Raw genomic sequence first — 14,895 nt, forward strand, 5'->3', positions numbered from 1 at the left:
GTATAGCCGATAATTTGATTAATTATAAGCCTGTGGTAGCTAAGGTACGAAACGAATGGCATGCAAGATGCATCTAGATTTCTGGCGAATGTAAGATCAATGCTAGGTTTAATCCCGTGATATCAATGACGTAGCCGAAATGGATGACACCGATGAATGTTATTGTTTACACAGAAACTAATCGGTTTTTACGGCGAAAACGCGTCCACCGTAACCACGGCTTTTCTCGCTTTTTTCTTGCCGAAGGCGAGAGCGCGTCGGCGTGACTAAGCGCGTGCGGGGACCGGTGCGGGGCAAACGCAGTTGAAGCTTTGTCTCCCTCTATCTTTCGGGCGCGCGATATTCCGTCCTTTCCGTGTGCGACGGGGTATTAGGCATCTGAGGGACGGAGCGAGATAGAGTGTCGGCGCGTCGTCTGTTTCGTTCCTCGCTCGCGTTCGGCAAAATCTAATTTTTAACGTTCAAATTCTATACTTTTGCGGACCCTCTAACCATGCTCACAGCGGTTACGCCCTCGGTCCGAAGGTAATCCCAGATACAGACATCCTTTGTCTACTCGACGCTATATTTATTGTTTGGATGTTGCTTTTTGTTTTGAAGTTATAAGACGAAAAATTATCTCCCGTTCTCGTCACCCTTTTCGTAACGCTCGACTTTTCGTGCATGCCTCCCAGTACTGTAGCGATTTTAAAGACTATAAGGTATTCACGTCAAAAAACATCTGATGTTAAAGGGAAAACATTCTGGTTGAATTCTGAAGCACGAAAGCTAACCTTGACCTGAAATGCCCCCAAGAGCGGAATCGGAAGCGTCGACGAGTTGACAGCGCGTGGTTGCGTATTATAGAAACAATTTGTGTTGACGACGTTTTGATAAGCATCACGTATTTAGTGGTAGGTAGATGTACTCGAGGGTACCTCCCCACCCTTCGAAAGGACGAAGATGTTAGGGGGGAGAGAAAATGAGAATACGAGGTGGTGGAGGGAAAGTTGGAGCAGGAGGTGGCCGAGAGGCGGAGGAAGGGAAGGAGGTATGTAACAGCCGTAACGCAATCGACAATGGTGCATTAGCCAGGAGTAGGCAGTCAGACGGTCTCTCCTGTGGGCCGCCTGAAATCTAAGAAAACAGTATACTGAAGAAGAACACTTTCAAGAATTGAACATCTAAAGCTGCGCTAGGCCGAAAATTCCAAGACAGACGTAAGCTTCCTAACAGCTCGTATGATTCCAAGATCAAAGAACACGCGGGAGGATTTACCCGAAACTGAATGGTTGGAGAACCTTTTGGAAACCGCAGAAATGGGGACTGCTCTCTGATCGTTCAAATCTTTGGAAGTCTTTCCACTGAAACTACCGTATGATTCTAAATCTTGGAAACGCTTAAAAACTTCGCATCGTATTACCTGCTAACAGAAGTTCTAAGGCAACTTACGCGACAGTATTAGTAGGATACATCGCATAGACTTACTTCAGATATCGTGTACGTCAGTACATACGGTTTCAAAAATACTTAAACTCGTTTGGTAGAACTGCACTTCTATCTAGACTACTGATGCCTAAAGAAATGGCTGACACTACCCTCAACAATCTGGCCTCAAGCGGGACCGTGGAAAATAAAGCTGGAGAATCCAGCAATGTGCCTGATGAAGCTGTTGTGTGGAAATCTATGACATTACGTCAAAAGTGGTCCTACTTCACTAGCAACATCACCGTCGAACCCATGATCGCCTGCTACGTGATCCCATGTATGTTGGCCTCCCTAGCTACGCAGAACCTCAGTTTAGAAAAAGCTTGCAGGGTGAACTTGGCCTACCCCGATGAAGTGTGCACAGCCTTAGCGAATAGAAACACAACCGGTTATGAGACGGAAGAAACAGCTATTCAACAGCTGGTTGCCGGCATGCAAACGTGGAAGATGGCACTGACAAGTGGTTTACCAACGATCTTGATCTTGTTCATGGGAGCTTGGAGTGATCGCACGGGATTGCGAAAGCCTTGTATGCTGTTGCCGATCATCGGGGAATTTCTTAGTAGCGTCAGTATGCTCCTATGCACATATTTCTTTCACGAGGTACCAATGGAAGTCACCGGTGTCTTCGAAGCCCTGTGGCCAGCTTTAACAGGCGGCTGGTTCACCATGTTTATGGGTGTTTTCAGTTATATCGCGGATATCACATCTGTGGAATCAAGAACACTTAGAATCGGCGCCGCTAATGTTTTCTTATCTCTTGGTGTACCTATTGGAATGGCGTTGTCAGGGATACTATATTTGAAATTGGGCTTTTACGGTGTTTTTGGGATATCGACTGTGTGTTATGTGTTAAGCTTTATTTATGGGCTAGTGGTGATCAAGGAGCCTCCGAGGCCGCATCTCAAACAAGCTGAGAAAAGTGATGAAAAGAAAATGTCACTGTGCGCCGCGATCTTGGACTTCTTCGCATTTAAGCACATTGAAGAGACCTTTCGTGTGGCATTTAAAAAGGGCAGAAATAATAGGCAGAAGAGAGTCATGGTGCTCATGGTTGTCGTTATGGTTGTGATTGGCCCACTTTACGGTGAGTTCTTCACTTTACTATTAGTAGAAATAGTTGAACGCTATATAAAATGTAGGAAGAATTCGTAATTGAATAAGACGTTGAAGATCGTATAATTCTACATAGATACCTGAATTTCTCCCATGTACCTCCCCAAGAAACATATACAAGAATGTATAAGTCAAGAATACTTTAATATTAAAATCTATCTTAACGATATCTGAGACCGAATTTATGTAATGCGTTTCGGTGTATCGCTGACTGGAATAACAAAGTTTAAACTCGTTCGACTTGTTTGGTGTTGAACAAATTTATATGATATCAAACAAGTTACCAGCATTTTTTTCATTTACCTATGATATTCGATTTCTCCTTCTATTTTACAAAGGAAAGACTACTTATCGTATGCAATTACATGGTTATTCAACCTGCTTTTTTTTCTTTGATTTTTATATGTAAATAGATACATACTTGGCTTTTCCTTTCACCTATCATAGTGTGTCCACCTTATCCCACTTTCACAATTTCTAAATTGACATCCAAACGGACTGGACGCGAATCAGTATCAAACTACCAGAAGTCTAGTAAACATTTACACCGTCGCTCGAAAGAACGAGCCTAATATGTTTTAATAAAGCTGTAGTTTATAAGATTTGTTGGCATAGAGTGAAATCTACGCCCAAGACATGCGTGTTAAAATGGATACATTACAAAATGTCCTTTTCATTATTTTTCGTTTAAGGGGAGAAGACCGTATAAATCGATAGAAACAAAAAATTTTCCATCAATCGCGTCTAAAACATTTAAAAAATAATTCTCAAAGTTATAGGCCGAAATTCAACTCCGTATTGATACTATAGCCTGGTGAGTCAGCGCCCTTCCGAGCACCGAGCATACTTAAGTACCTAAAACCCGCGTTTTTCTCGAAACCACGTTTTCAAAAATGGCGCCGGGGATAACTCAAAAACCATTTGTCCAATCAACTTCAAATTTTTCACCATTTTAGTTTATAATATTCCTCAGAATATGAATCACAATTTTTAACCAAATTATTAAATTTAACTACTGTTTTTAACCCTCGTCAGACGACATAGGTACAATTGTAACTTTTGCGTTTTTAAATTGCGTTTCATGACATCCCTAAATTTATGGTCTAGATTATATAGACCAAATTTCAGAAAAATATCTCAACCCCCTTCCGAGATAGGGGGTTGAGTCGAGGGTTGCATCCATAACAGCGGCATAGGCACAATGGCACCCCCATATATTTTGTATGAAGATTATGCAAGAAAACAAGAATGCGATTTTTTTTCGATGTTATTTTATTATAAAAAGTCAAAAAATAGATAATTCACATTATAAAAGAAAATTTGGAATTTTTTTTATTGATTTTCATTGAGTCTAAATATTATCAATTTATCGTACAAATTATACCGACACTGAGAATATTCATATAAAATATGCGAGGGTGCAATTGTGCCTCTGCCGTCTGTTAACGTTGTAAAATTATGCCGTCTGAAGAGGGTTAAACAAATAAAAAGCGAATTTCTGGCGAAAATGTTTGAAGTTTCGCCATTTTTAAAATATGCAACTTTTTTACACCATTTGTGGTTGATATTCTTACAATTGGCACATAAATTAAAAAAAAATTATTAGTCTGTTTCACATAACTACCAGAGACGCTACAACAGGCGCCGTTTTGCATCTCAACAAAATTCACCTATTTTAGATCCTGTTCTGTTTCTTTTGTATTTATTATAATTTTACTGTTATATTTTTTTACTTGTTATAATGTTAAGTAAAGCACCCTTAAAGTTACGAAAGGATTAGCGCATTGGTATATTTGCAAGAAATTCCTAAAAATTGGTGCAAAAATAAGCCGTTTATACGGGCTTCTCCCCTTGACCAGCAAAAGTTTCACACATAGGTATTGTATTGATTTTCGATATTTTATAATTCGATACAATTTTCAATTACTTACTATTGCATGCTAGTTGTAGCATTTAGAAAGTTATTTCAGGAGAGTTATTATTCCTAATTAAGTGATATTAACAAGAAATGCTAACGACGGAGGCATGAAACTATAATTTCCTTCTATATTTTATTATGCATTTAGCGCGTCATATAGGCGATAATTACATAAAATTAGGAAGAGTTTTGCATAATTATTTTTCAACTGAATACTTATTATATACTTCTGCTGGGGCAGACATGCATGTTTCTAAAAATACTTAAGTACAATTATACGGTCCCTATGAAAGGAAGAAAAACTGAGACCATTATTGATACTATTTTTACGAAAGACATAATGTTACAATTGGCTCTGAGAACATCGTTCAAAACAAACGTACTATATTGCATTGTGATTACGAATCCATAATTTCGTGAATAAAATCCTTTGCGAATGGTGCCACTTACAATATGCAAATATAATAAATACAAACGTAAGTAACATTGCAATGTTACAAAGGGATACCAGTGAACATACAGTTAATATATAATTTAATTTTCTTCGTGCAATTTATTGTACAATTTATCGAAAAAATGTATTACGATATTGGCGAGCAATATCTAGAAAAACATGAAAATTAGTTCATTCGTATCTTAACCTTTTTGTCTATGCTTTTCAATCTCAAAGAGCAGTTTAATTTTTTAATTTAAAAATGTTTTATAATACACGCGAACAATAATGTAATGTAAACTCGGTGCTCACATTTTTATAAAGCGCCACGATACTGATTTGCAACGACAAATTGATGACTCGTTGCATCACCAATTACGAATTATTGGTGCACTACAATTTCGTGTTGCAACACTGGAGTCAAGACATGCGGCCTTGTCATAATTTAATTAGACTGTTATTGCACTGAACATTATAATGTTTCGTTACGTCTTTATTCGTCTGATCCGAGCTGCAAAGCGGCATGTGTAATCATCCTGCTTATAACAATTTCGTATAATGGACTTCTTCCTAATTTTGAGAGCCCAACAATAAGCTAGCTATCCGTACATAAGGCGAATGTCCCAATTTCTGCTGATTTAAGAGGTAATTGATCATAAAGAAGGTGTAAAAAATTTGTTTGTCATCAAAATTTGCAGAGTAATTGTATAATTCTTTAATAATAAATCAAGCAATTCAAAAACTATTTAAGAAATATATTTCAAGATGTTTAACTATTAGTAATTTGTAATTAAATATATAATGCTCTAAATGTTCGTATTTTTGGTCATGAAAAATAGCGATGTATGTATTGCCCCAAGCTCGTGCAACACTCGCGTAAATGTTTAAATAATTTAGAATTATTTTCTTGCAACTATAGTACAAACGTAACGCATATAATAATAAGAAAAATACGAAATGAGCAGAAATTTATTAAGAGATATTAAGGACTCCATGAAAACACAGCTTAATCTTTTCCACCCCCTTAGGAGTTGATTAGGGCAAAATCCTGCAATTGGTTTCTAGGCATTTGTGTGAGCAATCTTTGTAAGTAAGAAACAAGTTTATATCTAATCGGGCCAAAGAGATTTTAAGGAATCCGAGAAAATACATTTTAACCCTTTTCACCCCTTCGGAGACGTAATTTCCAAAAATCCTTATTACTGGGCGCCTACGTCATGAACACAATGTACCTTCCAAATTTTACGTTCCTAGATTAAACGGTTTGAGCTCGGCATCCATAAGTTATCAATCAGTCAGGACTTCTCATTTTATATGTATATAGATTAATTTACCGACTTCAAGAAGGGGGAGTTTACGTATTTTTGTTTATGTTTGTCCACACGTAACTCCTCAGCATATGGACCGATTTCGATAATCTTTTTTTTTATTCGAAAGAGGGCGAGTACGGGTTACTTCAAACTTCGCCTCATTACATAATTTGTATTTTATATATTCTCGCATTTTAGAGTATTCCCGCGCGTTGAGTTGTAGACTCAATATAACGAATTTGTGACATCCTTGTTCTCACTTTTTCAAGTCACTTATTTTTGGAATCTTCCGTTTCTAGCAAACGGTTCCTTTCTCATGGGCAATACATGTAGTCATATAACTTAAATATCTAAAACGTAAAAAATAAAAAAAAAATAATGCCGACTTGAAAAAACTAAATATGCTCTAAAAAGTAAAAAATAATTTTTTCCCTTATATAATCTGCGACTCTTAAATTTTTTAAGGCGGCGCCAGATTTACACCGTGCAAATGATGAGGCGCCGACATAACAAAATAGGGAGTCATAGATTAAATAAGAGAAATTTTTTTTTTACTTTTTAATTAATTTTTATTTTTTTGAAGTGGGTTATATATTTTTTTTAATTTTTTCATACGATCTCAGTTTGTCAATACTGCTGAGGTATTGGCGAAATTATCTGGTGCGTAACAGAAAAAAATTACATTGCTCTTGTCCGATTAATTACCAAATCTTTTTCTCTAACGATTAGTAATGGAAAAGAGAAACATGTGTCATATCTGATACATATGATAAATGGTTAATATATTTCTATAGTTTTCGCATAAATCGAAATTTAGTTACGCATACAATGTACTTTGCCCTCCTAATTCCTATTTATTCAGATGTTCAGAATTACAGTCAAGATTTCACACGGGCAACAAATGAAATGAGCATCTGATCTTCTGTATGTTTTAATTAATATTTTATATTTTAATATGTAAAATAGCATAATTAACAAAGGATCAGTCTTCACTGAATTAAGTAAGAGTGTTCTAAAATTGCAAGGTGGTTAATCTATGAATTAGTGGGTAAATCAGTGATGCATATTAATAACAATTATTCGAAACACCCTGTGATTGGACCGCGCAATTGATGTTTAACGGGACTAGGCAGTCGAAAAATCATTTTTTTTTTTTTGCATTTTCCGAAAGTACTATTTTTCCTCAATAAAATGCCGTTTGGTTTATAGTAAAATTTACAAAATTGTAGATTTGGCAGCTAAAAACGTCAAGCGGCAACCTGTAGCATCGCCTTTGTCCAGAAACTTTAAATGCGTTTTTCTCGAATATTTTTTTCTCTTAATTTTTTCCAGATTGCGAGCGAATTGAGGTTCAAATCGACTTGGAAAAAATTACGGGATGTGTAGAACATGTGTCATTTCGGCGCAAACCTCTGATATGGTCCGTCAAAATTCGAGATTTTCATAAAAAAATTAAGAAGTCACCGGATTTTGGTGGCACACAAACAATGATGGTGCGCTACCAAAATCCGGTGACTTCTTTAATTTTTTTTCGCTCGCAATCTGGAAAAAATTAAGAGAAAAAAATATTCGAGAAAAACGCATTTAAAGTTTCTGGGCAAAGGCGACGCTATAGGTTGCCGCTTGACATTTTTAGCTGCCAAATCCACAATTTTGCAAATTTTACTATAAACCAAACGGCATTTTATTGAGGAAAGATAGTACTTTCGGAAAATGCAATAAAAAATCGATTTTTCGACTGCCTAGTCCCCTTAATCTAAAGGAAGGGTTCGACTAGTGCAACGGCGCGCCGCGCACGACGGTTTCGTCCACTTGAAAGGGTCTAATTTATGAGGCCGCGCACACGAAATGGGCCGACGCTCTGCCAGGCGTGCACGCGGATGCTTGACGCGCACGTCGAAGACAGTGGAAATAAGTACTAGCCTCCTTTTCTACATCTTGCTTTCTTTATCTACATAGAGCTAACGCTGACGGTTGGGTCAGTAGCCGAAACAACGTCTTTTGACTTCATACTACATGAGATGTTTGAAGGGGTTTACTAGGTCGCGGTCACTGATTGCTGGAAGCTGTGTTTCAAATGAAATGAAGGAAGATCTCTGCAATGGCTTCCCTCCCTCAGTTCCGTCATCACTTTCATCATCGCTCAGTTATTCGCTATCTCGGCGTCCTGTTTCTTTTTTTTCACACGACATGTGATTAGGGGTAGTTACCATTGTGACCAATAGTGAAAAGACAAACGCCCTTTGTTTAGATAGTGTGAAACAATCGGGTAGGTTGTGTCGGGGGCACAAACCGCAGGTTTTTGGCGCGAATACTTGGATATTGAAGAAGTTTGATATTAATATTCAAGGATAATTTGGATATACTTCCAAATGACCTCAGTGACCGATGGACACGAGGTTTGAGGGAAGGGGCGGGGAGGGTGTGTCGACCCTAAAACTAAAATTGTAGCTTCGGGTATTCATTAGTTTCCGACATATTAACCCTTAACTGGTATCCTGGGGTCGCTCGTGACCCCAAGCACCCAAAGTTCGATGTACAATTTTCGGTTGTCTAAGTTGGTAAACTGAATTTCTAATTAATTTTAAAATAATAGTTTAACTTTCTACGCTTCTATTATTTTCTACATTACCTAAGAAGAAAATATTCATAGTGGTTGCTCTAGTGTCGACTTTACAAATTTCTATGTCCTTTTTTATTTGGGGTCTGCCACGACCCCAGTATACCAGTCACGTTTGCCAAAAACAGTATACCAGTTAAGGGTTAATAACAAATTATTGTTAACTTTTTTTACAATCTATTTTTTTTTAACTGCGTACACGTAGCCCTAACGGTGATCCACCCTGTCCCGCCCTCCCAATTTGTTCTACGGACAGGTGGACACGTTCCCCTTACCGCCGCGTGCCCCTCAGGCGTCCAAAAGACACGCGCATTTAGCTGCAATTCAAAGCCAATTTTCTTGAAAACGAAGCACGATATTAAAAATTGTATTCTATATTTTCGTCTTATTTTGGCCCATACAATCACGCCCCTAGAGTATTGACATGTATAATAGGAAGGAGCGAGTTTCCGTAAGTTTCTGGTTCATATATCCAAACCCACATCGGTTCGCTACCATGGTTTACGCGCCCGCAAGAGGGCGCGCGCCACCCGCCCTGAGCTAGCCCCAGCCTTTACTAATATCCTCGCTCGCGTTCAGCCAAATCTAGTTTTTAACCCTTTGATTACGAAAGGTGTATATATACGCTCTCACAAGCCTATCAATATATACCAAAGAAAAACTGAATATTAATTTATTTGCAATTATTTATTTTTTAACCCCTAAGAATGGTATCAAATATCCGGGTACCGTTTTGGTCAGTAGGTAGTCAATGGAGAACCAGTCGCAACGACTGATATGCGGATAAGCATCGCGCCGTCTGTATTGATGGTTCTCTGCGAGAGTGCGCCGCTGTCAATATGAACAATAAATAACTTCTTAATATATTGTAATGCATATTTTACCCTTGACTACGGGGGGCCGACCTCGATTCGCTGCGGTCGGCCGAGGATTCGTACCTGATTCAAAAATAAAATAATTCTTAACTCTTTACTATATCGATATGGAAGATGGATTCCTTACGTTTTTCCGATCAAGATTATACCAAATTTCATGTAAATCGGACTATTTTTAACGAAGTGAATTGGAAATTTTGCATAACATTTGTTCATGGAATTTCCTTCATTATGGTCCGAATTACGTCGTTCTTGGTGTTATTTTCACCAGAGAAACATAAGGAATTGATTAGCGTCATTTTCGGAATGATTTGATGAGAAATTCGGAAATCCTGGACGTTTCTTATATCTTAATGGTATTCCAACCCCTTCGAGGGTCGAAAGCCATAAAATTCGGTGAGGTATCACAGGGGGTTGACCTCAGCACGGGGTGTCCGGCGGCATCTCTCTGACAGGCATCGCTCCAGAATCACCCTCTGTAATCTGTAAGTTCTCGGATATCTCGAGTATATCGGGTAGTTTACCCGGGAATTTTCCTCGTTCCGGGTATCTCAGGCGTATCCGGTCCACAGCTATAGCCCTACTCCAAACTGCTCGATAATCCGGGAAACTCGTAAATCTGACCCGTGTCCGGCGCGCAGTTGCACCAGTGGGAACGTCTTTCTGCAACAAATCGGCCTTGCGCGTCGAAAAAAACGCGCGCCGCGCGTCGTTGCACTAGTGGGACTCCGCCTTCATGATTCTCCTTTGACATTAGTTCTCATAAAGTCTACTGTATCATGTAATTCTATTATTAATAATAAGTGAATATCAGTCGTAGTGACAATTTTAATAGTGATGGGTAATACGTATCAGAACATTTTTTATTCTTGTAACACAGACTCATGACGTGTTAAAGAAATTCTTGCTTGTTATTTCATGACCTTGTAACATTCCTTTGAACTTTTCATTATTCTTAATTTTACTATATGTTTATGAAATAACTCATATATATGACACCTATCATTATACAGGGTGTCCCAATAATGGTGGAGTTCCTTGAGAGGGGTGACTCACGGGGTAATTCGAAACAACTTTTTCCTTAGCGAAAATATTGTCCGAAGCATCGTTAACGAGATATTAAGAAAAAAGTCTCAAGCATAAATGTATTATGCTGCATATGTCATGTAGAACTACGGTTGTGGCTCTAACGTCATCTGACAAGAGAAGTTCGGCTATCCGAACATTCCGATATTTTTTTTAAACTGTGCAAATTTGTAGAGGACCTCAATAGAAGTATCAGGAAAGTTTTTGTTTCTGCCCATTTCCGGGTTTTCAGGTTGAAAACACCCCCTAAAGGTTAATGAGAGTGTTCCTATTTTTCAGTATATCTTGGAAACGATATATAAAAAATATGTTGTAAGTAAATGCAAATTTCGTTATAGGGCTTGATAACAGTTCCCGAGTACAATCATTTGTAAAATGTAAAAAAAAAACGCGACGCAAAATACAGGGTGATTCTCTAGCAAGCGTCGTCAAAGCCAATACCGCCAGCAATCACGCGCCTCGCTGAGTTCCGTGGTCTTCGGTACTCGAAATCATACAATGTTGCGCACTAAGCAGCGGCGAATCTCGAATTCTGCATTTCTAATCAGATCTTTGCGAAAGTGACGCCAATCGATTCTTTATGGTTTCCCGATGAAATTGACCCCAAGAACAATATAATTTGGACCATAATTAAGGAAATTACATAAAAAATTGATTTGCATAATTAAAATTAGCTTCGTTAAAAATAGTCCGATTTACATAACATTTGGTATGAGTTTCATCGGAAAAAACAAGGAATCGATTGGTGTCACTGCCATATTTATTCGATGAAGAAAATAAAGCATTTCATTTTTCGCATAAGCTGTGAATTATCGCGTGAGCGACCAGCGAAACCCGGCGAAGATGTTACGGTACCGCGCGGTCGAACGAGAAATACACACATATATGTATACACTATATTCTGCCGGGCCGTGCTCGCTGCGCCGAGCTGAAATTAAACCACATCTCGTCCATTTTCGCGACGCTGTCAGCTCGCTCAGAGTCAACTGATAATAACGGTTCGTATTGTTTTAGATGCAATATTCCTTCCTCTATCTAACTCTATAAAAATCATCCCTGTATCTCTTTCCGTTTGCGAGCAGTAACGGCGCAACAGGGTTGCATATTTCATGACATCCAAGTCTTAATTTGGGCTCCCATAGCCGTTGCATACGTATACAGTGCGAGGAAAGACGTAGTTCTACGTCAAAACCCCGACTAATCAGAGTGCGAATCTTCCGCTCCAGCTTCCGCGGTAGGCGACTGCGCCTGTACTACGAACAAGCAAATTGGCACGCATTGAAGGACACCGCGCAAAATAACAAATGAAAAAGACGTAACATACAAAATCGAAATTTTCGTCATGTTTTAGTTGTCATTTAAACGCGAATAATGAAACGTAAACAAACGTAAAATGTCGAATACGCTGTTTTGACGTGAATGCGTCTTTAAAATCGGTACAGTACTGGGGGGCCATGCACGAAAAGTCGAGCGTAACGAAAAAGGTGACGAAAATGAGAGATAATGTTTCGTCTTATAACTTCAAAATTAAAAGCAACATCCAAACAATAAATATAGGGTCGAGTAGACAAAAGATCTCCGTACCTAAGTTCACCTTCGGACCGAGGGCGTAACCGCTATGAGCGTGGGTAGGGGGTCCGCAAAAGTACAGAATTTAAACGTTAAAAACTAGATTTGGCCGAACGCGAGCGAGAAACGGCACGAAACAGACGACACGTTGACACCCCGTCTCGCTCCGTCCTTCGGATGCCTGATACTCCGCCGTCGCGCACGCAAAGGACGGAATATCACGCGCCCGAAAGTTAGAGCGAGATAAACCTTCAACTGCGTTTGCCCCGCACCGGTCCCCGCACGCCCCAGTCACGCCGACTCGCTCTCGCCTTCGGCAAGAAAAACGCGAGAAAGGCCGTGGTTACGGTGGACGCGTTTTCGCCCGAAAAATCGATTAGTTTCTGTGTAAACAATAACATCCCCATAAAATACTTCAAAAAAGTAAAAAAATAGCCAAGTAAGTACATGAAAAAGTCGAGGACGGAAAAGAATATTATCAAATAAATCACAAAAAAAGAAGATAATAATAATTACAATATTAAAAAAAGGTGTGAAATCAAAATGAGCTGCAAATACATAAAGGTGCTTTCCAACAGCGCTTAAGATGACGCAACTACATATACACAGCTCAAATGCTGTGTTCTTACATTCCATTTAGGGATTACAATCCCGGGATTCGGTATCCCGGAATTCCGCGATTTCGGCTGTTTTTTTAATTCCAAAAATCACGGGATATGATATAAATAATCCTGAGAATTTGGGGATTTTTTAAAAATGTGAATTACTTTATGGACACCTAAAAAATATAAAAATAAACAGTCATTTCATAGGTATATTTGTAAATTAGAATGACCATCATCGATTTCGATGACCTTGAAATATGTTGTAGGGGGCATGATTCTGAACAATTTTTTCCTATACATGTAACCGGCGGTTGGCCCTAGTTTCTGAGATATTTGCAAGAATCTTTACTTATAATTTCTAAGCGCGACAGAAGCATCGCACGACGGCGCGTAACATTTTTTTTTTTTTTTCGACGAAAACAGAAAACACACAATTGTTGCGCGCGATTTCTCTGTAAAGTACTTCTGTTGACTTATTTCGACACAACGGATTCCACTTTCCAACTTGTCCCGGGTATTAGTATTGGTTGGGCCTAGAATAGCGCGGGGGGCGCGCGCCCGCTTGCGGGCGCGTAAAGTATGGTAGGGGACCGTTGTGAATTTGGGGATGTTAAAAATGAGACTGCAAGAAATTACGTATTAGAACCAGAGTCATCCTAATATCCGGCGGCGTCAGCGGGTGTTGGCGGAACTCCCCACACACCCAACAGGTGCTCTTGAAAACACCCTCCTTCTAGAGAAAAAGTTATATTTTAGTTAAACTCACATCGGTTTGCTACCACGGTTTACGCGCCCACAAGCGGGCGCCCCCCCCCCCCGCTCGCGCACCTCTAGCCTCAACCACTGCTAATACCCGGGACAAGTTGGAAAATGCATTGTGTCGGAATAAGTCAACAGAAATACTGTACAGAGAGGCGATCGTGGTAAGGTGATTACAAAAATTTCCCTTCAAATCCATGAGGAAAAGTTTACCAAGGTTTTTTGCGCATACTTAGAAAGTAAGGCCGACCGCCGATTACGTGTATTGGAAAAAGTTGCTCAGAATCATACCCCCTTCATCATGTTTCAAGATCATCGAAATCGGTGATGGTCATGCTAATCGACAAGTTTACCCTACATTTATTTTTACAATGATATTCTCACTTTCCGCTATTTCGAAATCGTGCGAGTTGCAAATCGCAACTTGTCTGAACACGTAAACTCGACACATTGTAGATATGTAATTTAGGTGTTTTGATGTTTCTTCGTTCGCAATTTCCAAAAATCGTCATAATGGTTTGCTGATATTATCTACTTATTGAGACTTTATTATTCTTCATTGTTCTACTGTGTTTATTGTCAAACATGATTTTAGCTTATGTTTCAGATTAATGATGGAAAGTAAGTTTGTTTATTTTAAATAATGATTTAGAATTTTAACACATAGTAAATCATTTTAATTACTGAATTTTTCTATTTTCCAATCCCGGGATTAGTCCTGAAATCCCGAGATAGACTGTAAAAAATCCCGTAATCCCGGGATAGTAAATAATGATCCGGATTGTATTCCCTAATTCCATTACTCATATCGCGGACATTTTAATAATGCGAAGATTGCGAAGTCCCGGCCCCATCATGGGTCGCGCCAGTTAGTCTCCGTCAGCGCCACTAGAGGTCTACTCTTCTCGCAAGTCCTAGTTTCCACTCTCGTTCCCATATATACAAGTTCCAAGTTAGTTCCTCTTAGTCGCTGTGTGTCTAGGGCAGGAGCCGTCAGCTATAGCCCCAGTAACGTCAGATCCCCCCGTGGGTTTTCGCCCACGAGCGGTACCCCCCCACTCTATGACCAAGCGTGCTTTTTACCCCCTCGTAGCGCCTGTACCGCAACAAAGCATACCCCGTCCCCCTCCTCTATCC

General features: G+C 39.2%; 1 protein-coding gene across 4 annotated transcripts in view; it reads left to right on the top strand.

Annotated features, from left to right (window-relative positions):
- The first annotated feature begins 968 nt into the window (after window positions 1-968).
- The window catches only part of LOC143371638 (putative peptidoglycan muropeptide transporter SLC46), a 160,202-nt gene continuing 146,275 nt past the window's right edge, over window positions 969-14,895 (top strand). For 2 of the 4 annotated variants that reach the window (XM_076817053.1, XM_076817052.1), the window contains exon 1: window positions 969-2,554. In XM_076817053.1, the coding sequence (XP_076673168.1) occupies window positions 1,552-2,554 (1,003 nt within the window). In that variant the 5' untranslated portion in view covers window positions 969-1,551. The remainder of the gene's footprint in view (window positions 2,555-14,895) is intronic. The other 2 variants (XM_076817049.1, XM_076817051.1) reach the window with 2 other exon arrangements.

This window comes from Andrena cerasifolii, chromosome 7 (assembly GCF_050908995.1).
Source record: "Andrena cerasifolii isolate SP2316 chromosome 7, iyAndCera1_principal, whole genome shotgun sequence".
Taxonomy (NCBI): Eukaryota; Metazoa; Arthropoda; class Insecta; order Hymenoptera; family Andrenidae; genus Andrena; species Andrena cerasifolii.